This window comes from Pseudonaja textilis, chromosome 1 (assembly GCF_049901715.1).
Source record: "Pseudonaja textilis isolate UNSWEBS1 chromosome 1, rPseTex1.2, whole genome shotgun sequence".
NCBI classification, from domain to species: Eukaryota; Metazoa; Chordata; class Lepidosauria; order Squamata; family Elapidae; genus Pseudonaja; species Pseudonaja textilis.
In genome coordinates this window covers 161251358-161268223 of record NC_141990.1, presented here as the reverse complement: position 1 = coordinate 161268223, position 16866 = coordinate 161251358, and the positions used below count along the sequence as shown (strand labels likewise).

Below are 16866 nucleotides of genomic sequence, written 5' to 3'. Positions count from 1 at the left end.
ATCCAGCCGCACTTGTCGGATTCTGTGTAGCAGAGCCTCGGCGCTGCGCTCATAACCACTGAAGTCTGGCGCGCAGTTTAAATCGCTGTCGGCACGAAGCCGCAGCCATAGCCGCCTGCGCCTTGCAAGGGCGCGAATTTCAAACAGACGTCAGTTACGGCGCTACAGCCTAGCCGCCAAGGGCAATATAGAGCGTGAAAACCCAGAGAGATTCTAAGAGTGAAGCACTAAGCTGAAACAGCACTGCAAGCTGCAGCTGCTACCCGCACAAACCCAGAGAGATTCCAAGAGCTGAGACACTGAGCTGAAATAGCGCTGCGAGCTGCAGCTGCTACCCGCATTCAGGGCCTGTATTCCCAGTGAGATTGGTCAGTCTACCACAGGCTGAAACCAAACATGAATTCAAATCCGGCGTTCCCGCCATTTAAGCCAGACGAAGACAAGTGGGACTCTTACAAAAACCGCTTCAATCATTACATTGATGCCGTTGGGCTGGCCGACGCTACAGACAACAAGAAGAAATCATTTTTCCTGAGTTACTGCGGGGCCACAGTGTTCGATACCGCGACAGCACTATTCGCCCCGAGGGAGTTAAAGAATGTTCCTTGGTCTGAGTTGCTGGAGACACTCTCCAATCATTATTCGCCAAAGCCGTTGCAGATCGCGAGACGCTTTGCTTTTCGCATGAGGAAACAAGCGGATGGAGAAACCATTAATCAGTATATGGCTGCCCTCAGAACCACAGCCCTTCATTGCGAATTTAAAAACTACCTTGATAATATGCTCCTGGATCAACTTGTCTGTGGGGTCAGAGACACGAGGCTACAGAGGCGTTTATTGGCCAGGAAGGACCTCAACCTCGCCCAAGCAATCGAAGAAGCCCTGGCCGCTGAGCTAGCAATACAGTCAGCCGCCGAAATACAGGGAAGCGCACCCAAAACCAGTCCAGTCACTGTGCATTCCGAGGAAGCAGTGAACGAGGAAGAGCCTATTGAACATTCAGAAGTCCACCGCCTCAAATCATTCAAGCAGCCACAGGTAGGAGCTAGACATAGAGACAGCAACGCACCTAAACACACCCAGCTTTGTCTCTCCTGCGGTGGTCCCCATGCCAGAGCGATGTGCAGATTCCGAAACGCCACCTGCAACAATTGCAATAAGAAAGGGCACATCGCCAGGGTGTGCCAGGCAACGCACGTGGCTCCACAAAAGCCATCATCCTACGCCCCTCCGGGGCCACCCAGGCAAGTAGAAAATTGTTATACATGCTATCAAGCTAACCATACTTTTTTGTCACCTAATAAAATACAACTTTCCATTCAATTAGAAGGTAAACCCTGCCTTATGGAGGTCGATACCGGGTCAGCGCTCTCGATTATCTCGTGGAGCACGATTAAGAAAATACGTCCCAGCCTGTCCAGGAAGCAACTGCAGAAGAGTCGCCTATCCTTGAGGGACTATCAAGGGAAGAATATTCCAGTACTCGGAACAGGCAAGTTCCTCGTCAAATTCAAATCCTTTAAAGGCCACCTGCCATTAGTGGTAGTTGATGGTGCCCTTCCCAGTCTTTTGGGGTTGGATTGGTTCCCTTTTCTCGGCCTTAGCTTAACGGGAGTACATGCTGTCTCATCCTCCGATATCGACTCACTCTTTTCAGATTACGCTGACGTATTCAGTGATGAATTGGGCTGTTACAAAGGCACACCTATATCCTTCTCGGTAGACCCCCAAGCAGTTCCCATCCGCTTAAAGCCGCGAAGAGTACCATTTGCTCTGCGATCTAAGCTAGATGCGGAACTAGACAAATTGCTCAGGCAAGGGGTAATTGAGCCCACAGATTTTGCTAAATGGGAGACACCAATTGTCACACCCCTAAAAAAGGATGGTAGTATAAGAATGTGTTCAGACTACAAGACCACAATAAACCGCTATCTGCAGACTAGCGCGTACCCAGTGCCAGTAATCCAACATTTACTTCACACATTTGAACCAGGAACTATATTCGCCAAATTGGATATGTCACAGGCTTACCAGCAGTTTCCTGTAGACAACCAAACAGCCGAATTACAAACCATTGTCACCCACAGAGGGGCGTTCCGATGCAAGCGCCTCCAATTTGGCGTCAGCGTCGCCCCGGGCATATTCCAGTCATTAATGGAGCGGATCCTGCAGGGCCTTCCTGGCATGGTTCCGTACTTTGATGACATCTTGGTTTCAGCCCGGGACAGAGACCAACTTTTTCTCAGGGTAAGAGGGGTATTGGATAGATTCAGACAGCATGGCCTCAAACTAAAAAAAGAAAAATGCGCCATAGCCACTAAACAGGTGGACTTTCTTGGGTACCGAATTGACGCCTCTGGCATTCACCCGGTGGAATCTAAGGTTAAAGCCATTCACGAGGCACCCACTCCTTCTTCCAAACCAGAGCTACAAGCCTTCCTAGGCCTGCTGAATTTCTATGCATCATTTCTGCCTCACAAGGCATCAGTGGCCGAACCACTGCATAGACTTTTAGACAAAAATACACCATGGCATTGGGGACCCAAAGAAGAACACGCCTTTAGGGCAGTCAAGTCACTACTTACTTCAGACGCTGTGCTAATTCAATTCAACCAGCACCTGCCACTGGTTTTAGCTGCAGACGCCTCACCCTTCGGGATTGGGGCCGTATTAAGTCACAGGCTTCCCAACGGGTCCGAAGCCCCAATCGCATTCTTTTCTCGAACATTTTCAACAACGGAACGCAATTATAGTCAAATTGACAAAGAGGCCCTAGCCGCCGTAGCCGCGGTCAAAAAATTCCATGCATTTGTATTCGGGCACAACTTCGAACTGGTTACAGATCACAAGCCATTGTTGGGACTTCTCTCCGGGGAGAAACAAACGCCGCAATTCTTGTCACCCAGGATGACAAGATGGACCTTATTCCTGGCGGCTTATTCATACAAACTAGTTCACCGCCCAGGAAAAAACCTCAGCCACGCTGACGCCCTCAGCCGATGCCCGCTGCCAACACCCGTGGAGGATCCGGCCCCAGTACACACCATTTTCGACACCAGTGAGTTCAGCATCCCAGTCACTGCGAGAGACATTGCTTTTCAGTCCAGAAAAGACACACTTATCGCCCAGGTCCTGGACTGGGTACGGAGGGGGTGGCCGGCTAGTAATCCATCTAACGATTTTTCACCATTTAAAGTCCGCCAACAGGAACTTTCCAGTTTACAGGGCTGCCTGCTTTGGGGAACCAGAGTTGTCATTCCGGAATCTCTGCGCAGACCCGTCCTGAAGGCGTTGCACGAGGGGTACCCCGGCATCGTCCGAATGAAGGCATTGGCTCGGAGTTACGTCTGGTGGCCGGGCATGGACGACGAAATTGCGAAATGGGTAAGCTCCTGCTGCCCCTGTCAAGAATCCAGGCCTGCACCTCCAATCACTACTCCCACCAAATGGGAAAGTGCCAACGCACCATGGTCTCGGCTGCATATTGACTTAGCCGGCCCAGTTCAAGGCAAGACCTTCCTAGTAGTTGTAGATTCATTCTCTAAATGGATCGATGTGGCCCTTCTTCTCACAACTACCACTCGAGCAATTGCCCAAGCCCTAACCTGTTTGTTCGTCACACACGGTCTGCCAGACACTATAGTCTCAGACAACGGCCCTCAATTTACTTCCACGGAATTCAGCCGGTATGTCACCAACCTGGGCATCCGGCACATTCTAACGGCCCCCTTTCATCCCTCGAGCAATGGGCTGGCAGAGAGAGCTGTCAGATCGGCCAAAGAGGCACTAGCCAGGTTCACCCAGGATGACTGGCACTCCAGGCTCTCTCGATTCCTTATGAGCCAACACTCGACCCCTTGCACGGTCACCAACAAGTCTCCAGCTGAGTTACTGATGGGCAGACGTTTAAGGACAGTACTAGATAGACTGCACCCTCACTATTGTCCAGACACGCCAATTGGGTCTAACAGTAGGGTCAGGAGTTTTGTATTACAGGACCGAGTTTTCACCAGGAATTACGCAGGCGACCCACTGTGGGTACCCGGAAGGATCGTGGCCATCACAGGACCCAGATCGTACCGCATCCAGTTGGAAGACGGGCGCATCTGGCGGAGACACTTAGACCAAATACGGAGCCGTCAAGCCGAGCACGCCAACACCGACTCAGAGGCTGCAGTGACACTCCAAGCACCACGTGCAGCTCCTAGCTGGGACATCCAGGGTGGTCAATCCCCGTCAGTCGAGCCACGGGAACAGACAATAGACTGGGACCGTCCACCAGAGTCACCGACCATTCCGGCCGGTCACCCCACCGCACTAAGTGACTGTGACAACTCAACGAGCCGGCCAGAGGACTGCGACCACGCCCAGGTGGCCGACCAGCTCCCAACGAGTCCAGCTTCCGCTGCCACGAACTCTGTGCCACCCGGGGCCTCACCCGAACTGCGCCGATCAGGGCGATCGCACAAACCACCCGCATACCTGCAGGACTATTCATGTTCGTATCTGGGGGGAAGGGGTGTTATGTCCTCGGGGCTGACACCAGTTCCCCATCAGGTCCGTTCTTCCTACGGGGGCATTTACACTCCCCATTGGTTGGCTCCCTTTGACAGTTGGCTATAAAAGCCGGCTGCTAGGTCGAGCCAACCGCTGTTCGCTGCTAGGTCTGCTGTTAGCTATGCAGACGCGACAGCCCCTTTATTCCCCGAATAAAGTGTGTTTTGAGTAATGCTCTGGTGTGGCCTCCCTCCTTTCCAAGATCTAACAGAAAGCTTGAAAGATATACTTCTGTTCCTTATGAAATAAATTTAAACTAATTTCCGTTAGAGCTTGAACAGAATGAACAGAACACTGCATTTTTAAAAATAAATATTCTCATATTACACTTGAACTGAATTAAATTTGAATGAAAACCGCTTTTTTAGCAAACTACTTTCTGATTTAATAAAACTTTGAACTTCTGTTTGGCCCATTGTTCTTCCAATTATAAATAGGCCTAATACTTAGTACATCTATGCTTTAGCTTAAACATACTTCAAAAACTGCAAGTGGCATACACATAAAGGACCTTTTTTCTTTTAAAGGAGATCCCACATCTAGGTGTCTAGATCACAAAAACAGTTCAAATTTATAATTTTCTCTGGCCTGCTAATTTTTGTTTATTTTTATACAGGATTGTTTATAAGGTGATATGTGTTCTGATTTTCAACTGATGCAGGCCCAAACAATGAAAAACAATCTTCCATATTTTAAATATAGCCCAACACTATACATTTCTGAAGATCTAATCTGCTATTAGAGATGACAAGCAGATTATTATTGGATAACCTGTGTGATAAAGGAGGGAGGCAGTACTATAAATGGCATCCATTAAGGTTTATTTATTTTTAATAAAAATTGTTTAGGGCTTTTGCTTTACTTTGCTTTTTTGCCCTTAGATCTAAACCACACAAGAGTGAAATACATTTTTTATTTGAACACTAAATTGTAATGCTAAATTCTGGTGTAAGAAACATCAGCTAAGTTGAAAAAGTGTGCTCATATTTTCATACAAAAATGGTTTACATAAAATGAAATAATACAGAACAGTTTCATCAATGACAAGATCACAAGAGATGCTGGAGTAAGAACTGAAAGGCAATTCTCACAAGAACACATTAAAATCCAAATCCTACAAGGAGACATATTTGTGCTTCTCTATATCAGTGATTCAAAGTGATAATTTAAAAAGAAGGAAACTGTTTTCCATGTTATCTAAAAATGACAAGGTCTTTATCAAAATGATTTGAGTTTTCAGTCTGGTACTGCCAAATATTTTTAAAAGGTGTGATTTTGAACATAATGAAAGTTGTCCACTGTGGAATATAGAAAAGACTTTGGAATCTTCTGCAAAGAAGAAAAGAAAATCTATTTTTTAAGTTCAGGAATCATGCTCCAAACTTTGGCTGTTCAGAAGTGTTTTTTCTTGAACTGAGCTAATAACAAATAAAATCGGACTGCATGTGGCTAAACTCCCCATCAGAGGGCATAATCATCATATTCTTCTTGTGGGCTAAAAGCAGCTGCTCGTAATATTTCCAAGGAATTTACTAAAATTAGAGTGCCAGTCAAATGTTTCCAACGTTTTGTAATAGGATTCTTCATCTTATCAAGTCCAATGTGTAGCTCTTGGGTAACATCACGGTAACTGTCTCCCATCTGATTACTCCATGTTAGCATGAAATCATAGGCTGGTTTCCACATTGCCTGTTAGATAGAAACCAACGTTAACAAGGACTGTTTACTACTATTTCTCATATGGTGGTAAAAAAATCAGAAAGAATCTGGTAGCAATTTTTCAATTAACAAATTTTATTAAAAGGTGCTATCATACTCCTTGTTTGTTTTAACACCTCTTACTAACACAGCTCTCTTTAATAAGAATTTCATATAAAATATTTTAAATATTTTATCTATTTTTTCTGTGGAATATGAAAGTCTAAGTGGCATAGCCTAGTCTCAGGCTTCCTTCAGTGAAAATTGGAAGAAAAATATTCTAGAAGTAATATAATTTCTAAATCCCACTATAATGAGTTAGCTAAATTTATTTGTATTGGGATGTTTCTCATTATCTGCATTGGAAAAGGATACAAATAATTGAACATCTCAGTTGCAGTACACATTCCAAATTAACACTTAGCCAGCTTAATTTATATCTTGCAAATTAAATTTAAACGCAAGCATTCAGGATTGGACTGGATGCCTGTCTTTCTTGGGCAGTTAATGCAGCTGAAGCGGTGACAGGAGATTATGTGTAAATGGTAAGGATTAAATCTTTGAGAGAGGTGTCTTTTGCTCTAAAAAACAAGAAGTCTTAAGAAATCAACATTCATCCTGTTTTTTTGGATAAGAACTTTGCAAAGTCCAACCTTTCTTTTTCAGTAAGGAACATGTAGAGAGGATAAAAAGATCACGATAACAGAGGCTTGTGGAGGAAATGGATTAATTAGATGCCTATCAGAATCCAGGCCTGACTATGGGAGTGAAACTGCAGTTTGCCTTGTTTGATTACTTTTTGAAAGACTAGGAGGTGGGGTGTAACCTTCCCAGTATTGTTGGATATGTCTCTGCCTTTAATACCATCAACTTACTGGACCATCTGCAAAAGCTGAGAGTGTGGGGTGCTATTATACTGTGGTTCTTCTCCTTCCCAAGCATTCTCAGATTAGTAGTAGGGAGTGAGAGCTTGGGCCTGGGTGCTGTTATGGAGTGCTGCAGGCTTAATCCTTTCCTCCTTACACTTAATATTTATATGAAGCTGCAACATGAGATCATTTGTCAACACAGAATTGGAGATTACCAATAGGCTGGTAATATCCAGCTTTATATCTCTATCCTAGAGTATATAGGAGATACAATATAGGAGATCCTGACTCAGTGCCTGGAGAAGATATGCAGGTACAGACATTTATGAAATGTAATTCCAATTTTCAAGAAGGCGGGTGGGGAAATGGATCCAGGAAACTACAGACAGTTAACTTGACACCAATACTTGGGGAAAAACCTGGAAAATATAATCAAGCAGGTTTGGGAGCCCTTAGAAATGAACAAAGCAATTGCTAGAAACTAACACGGATTTGTTAAAAACAGATATTGCCAGAAAAACCTTATTGCCCTTTTTGATAAACTCACTAAATTTGTGGATCAGGGAAACGCTCAGTATATAGTTTACTTGGACTTCAGTAAGGCACTTGATGAAGTAAACCACAACCTACTTCTTGGATAGTGGGTTGGAGTAGAAGATCTCCAAGGTCCCATCAAGGCCTATGATTCTAAGATTCAAGAAATATACAGGCTGCCCCAATGTATTACAATTAGGTCTGAATGGGAAAGAACAGACAGGCTGAATTCTAAGACCGAGTGGCTGTGGATAAAAGACTTAATAGAGATGGTTGATATATAATTCTGAATTATGATAGTCCCCCTTCCCCATATTGAGTTAGTTTGCAGTCTGGGAGATCTCCTGGATTTGTGGCTCCTGACTGAGCAGAAGACAGGCATTGTGGTCAGGACAGTCTTTGCACAACTATATCTTATGTATCATTTAGAGAATTTCCTGGAGTATCAGGGGTTGTGCACACATATTCCTGTCATTATGCAACTGGGTTATTATTACTTGTGCTAAATGGGACTGCCATTGAAGACTATTCAAAAACTTAAACAGCAGTCCAATAGTGATTGTGACACCTGCGTTTGCATCCCTAAGCCCCTCACTCTAGGAACTACATCAACTGTCAGTCAGCTTCCAAGTGTAAAGCAAGGTGCTGGTTATCACCTTTTAAAGCCCTATGTCAAGGATGTCAAACTGAAGGTCGAATCCAGCCCGCAAGGCCATCCTGGAAACTGTAAAGGTCTGGCACAGCCCATGCCATCCCAGCAGGCGTGCATGCACACAGGCCCAGTTCCCCATCACCATGTGCAGGGCAACTAAAGTAGTCTCTGGGACTATGGTAAAAAAAAAAAAATAGTTCAGACCTTCCAATCTTGTGAGATCTTTTTTTTTTTCCATGAGAAATTGGAAGGCCTGAACTATATTTTTTTTTACCATAGTCCCACAGACTACTTTAGTTGCTCTGCACACTGGCGGAGAACAGAGCTGGAAAGCAGGTTAGAGAAGAAATGTGGCTGCCCTGAGTGGGGAAGGGGTTGAGGGTTTGGCCTGGCTGGCCTGGCTGAAGGACCCTTAGGTAAGCTGGGGCAGCTCTGTATCCCCTGCTTTGCTTCATCCTCCACCCTCACCCCCACCCTGACTTGATTAGCTCTTTGCTACTGCTTCTTCTTGCTCATCGCCATAACCTAGCAGGAGGCTGAGCAACGCACTGGTGCGGCAGCTACAAAGCAAAGCGGTGGGGGTTGGAGGATGAAGCAAGGCCGGGGTGCGGTGCAGCCCCCCACATCCCGCACCAGCTTACCCGAGTGCCGTCCATGCCACTGCCAGCAATTTGGGTGCCCCAGCTGAAGTACAGATCACTCTCTCTCTCTCCCATACACACACAGATAAACAGAGGTTGCATCTTCTTGCCTGCCCCCCCACCTTCCCCTCTTGTCCTATTTGCATGTAAGTGTGCTCCCTGGGACAACTCATTAAGGTCTCATGAAGTAGTTAAGTGGAAAGTAGTTGGGGGGGGGAGCAGAAGACCGCCAAATACTTTTTGCGCTGAGAATGAAAGTTTCTAGGTCCCCGACTCTGCAAAAGAGGATGGGTGCCTGAACCTGTGCGATATTATAGCACCCAGGAATGCCCATTCTTGGCACGAAAAGAATTTCCAAGCCAAATCTCCTCTCCCTTCCTCAAAGGCAAAGAAACAGAGAAACAAGAGGGAGAGACAGATGTTTGCAAGGTAAGTGAATCCTTGTGGAAGGAAGGGAGGGAGAAGCATGAGGTATCTTAGTGGGTTGGGGAGGCCTTGAGGATCTGTTCAATCATTACCCCCTCCCCAGCCCCCATGCCCTTCTCACCCTGAGATACTTCATGTGCATTTAACGAATGGCACATTGGTATTCTTGAATTGTGAGCTCTTAGGAAAGTATGATCCCCTCCTTGTATATTGCAAACAGCTATTTCCAGCGGGGAAAATATTTTCCTTTGCTATAATTCCAGTCTGAATAGACCTTTCAGGGTCCCTATAGGAGAGCCTTTTTAAGGATTATGTATTAATTGAAAAGCAACTAACTTACATCTGTTCTTAAACGCTAAAGCTGTTGCACATAAAAAAACAGGAGCTCTGATCAGCTATCAGAGCCATCATTTTGACAGTTTTGCTGCACTGTTGTCTGTAGACGCCCCCACTAAATGCAAGCATGGGATAAACTGAGCCTGGTTTGCTCTCAGTCTTATAAATGGCCACAATCTACTAGCAAAAGTGGCATATGATTAAAGGCGAGGAGGCATCGAGAAATGTTTCCCCGTTTGCATTTGAGCTTCCAAGAAGGGACAGGAAGGACAAAGAAAAAGAAGGAAAGAGGGGTAGAAAGCAAGGAAAGAAAAAGAAGGAAAAAAGGGAAGGAAGAAGAAAGAAAAATGAAGAGGTCAGGAAAAATAAGAAAAAGGGGGAAAGGAAGGAAGGAGATTATAATGAGAGTGAGGGTTTGAGGTAAATCCTGCCTTAGCACTTGGCCACCAGTAGCCCTGCTGCCTTTTGCCATCCTCTTGTCCCTTCCTCTTGACTCTCCTGGTGGTTCCCACCCTATCACTGAGGATGTTTGGGTTACAAAGACAGGTCTCCTCGTAAGGAGAGGGAGTGAGCTGTACCATAACACTAAGCCTAACCCACCCTACAGCAATCAAAATGCCAAATCCTAACCCCCACCCCAGAGCAACCACAATTCCTTCACTAACCTTTCCAGCTCTGTTCTCCAGAACAACAAAGGAAGTTTGTGGAACTAAAAAAAAAAAAAAAGAAGCAATCACTTTCCAACTTCTCAGGGGGAAAAAAGATATTGCGAAGTTGGAAGGTCTGATTGAACTTTTTTTTTTAGCAGTCGTCCCACAGTCTTCTTTTGTTGCCCTGCACGCAGTGGCAGAGCTGGAAAGCAGATTAGTGAAGGGATGCTTTAGGTGAGAACTGGAATGCAGGTGGCAAGGCAAACACCCCGCCCAAGGCTCCAGGCAATCAGTTGTGGAATGGAAGCGGCAGCAGGAGGTGCCTTGTTGGCTGCTGCCGCCAAGTGAGATGGGAAAGGGGCTGCTCCAACTGCTGTCGCCTCACTCCACTAGCATCAGGCCTCTGAAGGCTGGGCAGCCAAGGATACTGTTGGGGCTTCATCCTCCACCCCTCTACCTCACTTCGTTATCCATCCCCACTGCCTTGCTTAGTGGCCGCGCCACCGGTGCATTGCTCAGCCTCCTGCTTCGTTGTGGCAGCAAGAAGCTTCATTCTCCACCCCCTGCCTCACTTTGTCCTCCACACATCCCCACCACCTCACTTAAGTGATCATGGCACCGGTGCAATGCTCAGCCTCCTGCTCTGTTGCAGCAGTAATGAGAAGAAGCCACAATCTGCATGGAGCTGATGGCGCCACCGTCGCAAGGCCAGGCAGTTGTTGGCACATTGATAGCCTAGCAGTGGGGCCCTCTGGTTTAGTGGCCATGGCACCAGTGCATTGGTTCGTCCTCCATCATACCCCATTGCCTACTGCTCCATTGTAGCCACAAAAAAAGTAAGACCTCCCCCAAAATAAGCCCTGGTCTTATTTTGGGGGAAACACGGTATAAAATCTGTACTGATCTTGGAAGAATAACTGTAATTTTTTTATTGCAATGGCTGTACAACACAGATTGCTTTCTTTTCTTAGTTTGGCTGTCTTTATTTAAGAGAGGGAAAATATGTTGAACATAGTACGAAACTCATTTTCCAAGTTACTGAGTTAATTTGGTCTTCCAGGATGGCCTGAACACAATGTATTTTTTTACCTCACTATCAACTGCACCATTCTTATCCTGATGGGGAGCTTCATAGGCATCCATTTGTTGCTTAGAAACTTTAGCCAATTTCTCAGCAAGTTCTCTCCAGCGCTGAGACACTTCTACAGCTGTAGTCAGAAGAACAAAATCCTGAATTAGCTTGACAACCAAGCCTTGACAGTCCATTTTCAATAATGCCTGAGAAAAGAGAAAAAAACTAGATTATTCATTGAAGTTCTGGACAATTTGCTGTAATTTGGTAGCTGGTTCCAAGGAAGAATTTTTCAAGAGAGGGTATACTACTGCCCATTTCAGAGTAGACAACATTATAATCTTCCGTAAGGAAAGACTGGTAATGTGTTGGAACTGTGGTGGTGCAATAGTTAGAATGCGGTATTTCAAGCTAATTCTGCCCACATCCAGGAGTTTGATCCTGACTGGTTCAAGATTGACTAATTCTTCAACCTTCCATTCTTCTGAGGGCAGTAAAATGAAGACCCAGATTGTTTGGGGAATATGCTGACATTATGAACTGGCTAGAGAGTGCTCTTTCTATTGGAACTAGTAACTCAAGCCATGCTTGGCCATCCCAAGAAGGCACACAGGGACATAGACTAAGCTTGCATATGGCAAAATTCAAATTATAGAGGGTTCTATCCACCTGTTTATTCTCCACAAATTGCAAAGAATCCTAAACTGTGATGCAAAACACTGCCTCACTCACCACATTAGACTCTGGTGTCCAATCAAGAATGTGAAATGGTTACATAATCTAGCAAAAAAATGCAAATAAATAAATTATGCCTTCAGGGACTTCCCCAAAAGGTTCTGGATTTGAACAGGGCTGCTGAACAAGAATCTGCAGATTTAATATATACAGCCAATTTAATTTTATCCAATTTATATAGTTTACTAATTACACAGACACACAAACAGTAAACATAGAGAACTGATACTTTGCTATTCATATTGCTGTTGTGCAAGCTAAAGTTGTACCAGGTTTGACTGGTACAAATGATGGGCTGGGGAAAATGTACCTTGAACTGGTATTTGTTATACAGCCTATAACATCGTACATACATACAAATTACTTTGATGAAGGTGCTTTTTAGAAACAAGTGCCAGGTTTTTTTGCAGATCAGCAACCTGGAACACTTGAAGGAACTGATATAGTCCTTAGATAACTGGTAAACACAATTCTGTCATGTCACAAATTACTTTGTATATTCTTCAGAAGTGGCATTATTATCCAGCTATAGGACAAGTAGTCCTCTTTTAGCAATTACTTCATTTTGTTCAGTTACTCATCAAGGTAAGTTGCTAGAAATCAACCTTGATTAGAAGACACAAAAAGGTGCCATACAGTACTTTTTGATTTGACTAGTCAGTCAAATTCTTGTTGATGATACTGTTCAAAGGGCAGCTGGTATATTTTAGGAAAAGTATCAGGAAAAGTATAACCAAATGCTTAATATGTTCTTTATAAAAAAAAAACCTGTTCTTTTTAGCTGAATTGTTTTAGAAGCAAGCAGCAGGTGCTGCCTTGGTTGCTGGAACTTATATTCATAGTTAAACGCTACATAGACACTGCTAAAACCCAGTTATTAATTCCTCCTTAACTTGGGGGTGTCAAACATGCAGCCTGTGAGCCAGATGTGTCATGCTCCAGCCACGCCCATCCCCATTTTAGTGAAGGGGAGAAAGTTGTGATATGTCACAAGATGACAACGTGACACCACGAGTTTGACACCCCTGATTTAACTGCACTATTAAACCAAAAGAGGCTAAAACAACGGGCAGTGAAATTACTTACCGACATCAGTTCTTTCTGGAAAGATTTTTTATCTTTACCTTCTGAATTATTACAGTCCTCTTTCAACTTCTCCAACACAGAAGCAACACATTCTGGTTCACTGTCCAATTCTGCTCGACAGAAAAAAGCAAGTGGCAAGTTCCGATATCCCAGAGCATCTGCAAAGGCACGCCAGCTGCTAATATTTTCCATCAGTAAAGTCCTTACTGAAGCATAGATATAGGTAAGAAATTTGCAAGGTCTTAGAATTTGCTCCAGCAATATACTTGTAGTAAGCTCAGGTCCAAAGAAATAATTTGGTTTGACTTTTCCAACAATTAAAACATTTTTAGTATGGACTAGGCCAATTTTACCACGATAGTATCCAATGTACCATTCCTTGGTCCAGAGCTGACCTTTCAATCTGATTTTCTCCTCACTCAGCAAAGCTAAAGCATCTCCTTTCTTATACTCCAGGAGATAATGGTTTTTATTTTGCCTCACTACAGTTTTCAGCATTTTGCCATATTTTAAACCAGTGACAGTCCGATCTTGGAAAACAGGATATTTGCTGGTGGTTGCAAGAGGAGACAAAATTATTTTCCCAATTTCATTTTTTTTCAGAAATCTTCGCTGCCCAATGCACCTAGCAGCATTTTTAAGAGGTGGCTGAGGTGTCTGTACACAGAACTGAGCAAGCATAATATCTTTGTCATCTTTGACTTGAATTCTTAAAGTAAAATCGGACAGCTCATTAGGGTCATGTGATATGATGTGGAAAATGAGGCGACTGACTTTGCCAAGCTTCATTTGGAATCCTCTAACCATCTTTGCCTGATCACTCGCTTTCACCTCATAATTAGGCATATTTGAAAACATGCAAAGTTTTAAGTCTTGTGGCCTTCGTAAGAAGAACTGGTGCTTTCCCCACAAATGCAGCATTACAGGTGCTGCACTATGTACTTGACGTGTAACTTCATTAACTATAAGACTCTTTGGGGCACAGTCATGTCCAAATACAGCAACTACAGTTTTAAATGAAGGATGTATGTGTTTTGGACCATAGACCCCAACTGTAATTTTTTTATTGATATAATCCCAAACCGTGTAAGGATATGAAATGTTCTGTCCATGGGCTACAATAGCTATATACATGCAGGGCTCCAGGTTCTCCAACTGAACCTTGATTGTGCCTCCATAACAGTAGCTTAGCGCCATTGGAGTATATGGGCCTTCCTTCACATCACTCCTCAGGCACCTTACTGCTACTAAATTCTTGCTCAAAACGTCACTGTTAATTTCTGCTGAAATTTTCATTTCCAATATAATGGGTGTTCTGATTTCCATGTTGCTCAGCTTAATTTCTAGCACAGGACTTAGGGTACTGCATTTGTCACTGTTGAGTTCTAATGGTGGATCCAATAGAGCTTTCATAGAGATCTGTTGTGCATCTCCATCAGCCACATGTCCTTCGGGTACATGAATATTAATATTTGTATCTGGAAGCTGAACTGCACCACCTGAACTATCCAATTTGCAAACTATGTTGGTCTCCACAGGTTGTGTCTGACCCCAACCAGGGTTCTGACCCAGCAAATCCAAGTCATGGCATGATCTTGCTAGTTTCCGATGATTTAGCCATGCAACCCTGAAATCTTCTCTACTTTGGAATTGCTCTGGGGTAGGAGATTTCAATCCGCTAAAGAAACCTGATGAAGATGGACTTTCTGATTTTGCCTGAAGTATAGAGAGCTCTGATAAACTGTATGAGCGTTTGCTTCTAAAAAAAGGATTGTCTCGTCTGTTTGCTTTCTCAAAATCAAATCCATTCAATGATGGCACTTTGTCAAGATTATTACCTGCACTGCTATTTGCTGCAGAACTTGACCCTGTAAGTGTAGGCACTGTATCAAAGAGTAACAAATCCATTGTGATTTGGGGGGAACCCTCTTCGCTCTTTTTTGACATTTCTTTCATATTTCCATCCAGAAAATGGTTAGTAGTTTGAATACTGTTCAAAAAAGGATTGTTCTTAGCTAAGTTCCACTTTGCATCTGACCAGTCTCCAAGCAGATCCAACTCTTTTGCTCCTTCATCAGAACATTCAAGGAGATAGTCTATCATTCCACTGTCAGTTAATGAAGAGTTCCAATAGTTTATGGGCTGTACGTAGGAGGATGGAATATAGCCCATTTCTGTGGTATTGTGTGCATACCACCACTCACCTCCTGAGGTATCTAAGATATAGAGATGGTCCCCCTTGGAAAACTTCAATGTAGTAAAGTTGCTTGGACAATAGTCTTTAATAGCTACAACTTCCTTTGCAGTTCCCAATGAAGTAAGACTATCTGTCATCAAGGCACCAGGAGAAGGCACTACAAAGAAAAACTAAAAATAAGGAATGGCAAATGACATAATCAATACATACTACACAAGTTATAAACAATGAAGTGCTCCTATTAAATTAGGGTGCAAAACTGAAGGCACAAAGGCTCCATGTGAAACTTGAAAAACCTGGATGTACCTCCCCAAATCCCTCTCAAGATTATCATTAAATTGTACTTGATATTTTATTACAAAAGATATATACAGGGATAATCACATTAATTTTCACGTAATTTAAATTAACTAACAATACATTTGTCACCATTCTGTTTAGTTTCCCCCCGCTTTTTTTCCCCAAATGTACCCCCTGGCAAAATAAAATGCAAATTAGCCCCAAACCTTGAGATTTTATAACCATATGATAATAATTATTATCTACAAATTTATTCAGTGGGGTTTAGAAGCAAGCATGCAGCTCTCTGAAGATACTTTAAACTCCTGACTCATTTTTGTTAATGTGTGAAAAAATTCTTACTGTCCAAGAATTGTAGAAGATTATCTAGTTATCAGATTATACTCAACTATCCATCCAATGAATTCAATAAGAAAGACTTCTGAATAGGAACAAACAAGATCTTTCACTTGGAAAATTATGCAAAATTTGTGATGAATCAGATGAAATTTTGATATGAAATGAAGACATCAAAGGAAAAATAAGACTGCCTTAGCCAGAAAATGATTCTAAGCTACACTAGCCATGTATGTATTTCTAAATACCAACTAACAGTGATTTTGATATAGGCATTGGATTAGACTGAGAAACTGTCATAGAGATGAAGTCATGTGGGTCACTTTGGGGCAGTCACATTATCTCAGGCCTAGGAATGGCAACCTGCATAGATTTCTCCAGTCAGTCATCAGGAATAAGAGACTAGGGACAGAACTACAAAAAGAACCACATAAAAAGAATTTAAAAAGTCAAATGGAATTAATAAAGCATAAGTTAAATATAATAGATAAAGAAGAATTAGCACAAAAAATTCAAAATGCTAAACAAAATTTCTTTGAAATAAACCAGGAAGATGGCTGGCATACAAATTGAAAAAGGAGAAAAAAAAATTGATACATCAGTTAATGGATGAGGAAGGAAATTTTCACCATCAAAATAATGACAAAAAGAAAGTGATTCAAAATTATTATGGAAAATTATATAACCAAGAGAAGTCTCAGAAGACAAAATAAAACAATACTTTTAAAAAGCAGAATTACCTAAAATACTTGAAACAGTGAAAGCTTGATGACATTT

At 43.1% G+C, this 16866-nt stretch overlaps 1 protein-coding gene across 8 annotated transcripts in view; it reads right to left on the bottom strand.

Annotated features, from left to right (window-relative positions):
• Positions 1–5361: 5361 nt before the first annotated feature.
• SH3BP4 (SH3 domain binding protein 4) overlaps positions 5362–16866 on the bottom strand; it is a 45919-nt gene continuing 34414 nt past the window's right edge. For 4 of the 8 annotated variants that reach the window (XM_087919570.1, XM_087919569.1, XM_087919571.1 and 1 more), the window contains 3 exons: positions 13257–15610; positions 11453–11641; positions 5362–6246 (listed from right to left, as the gene is read on the bottom strand). In XM_087919570.1, the coding sequence (XP_087775696.1) occupies positions 6019–6246; positions 11453–11641; positions 13257–15610 (2771 nt within the window). In that variant the 3' untranslated portion in view covers positions 5362–6018. Of the gene's footprint in view, positions 6247–11452; positions 11642–13256; positions 15624–16866 lie in introns of all 8 variants that reach the window. The other 4 variants (XM_087919574.1, XM_087919575.1, XM_087919572.1 and 1 more) reach the window with 1 other exon arrangement.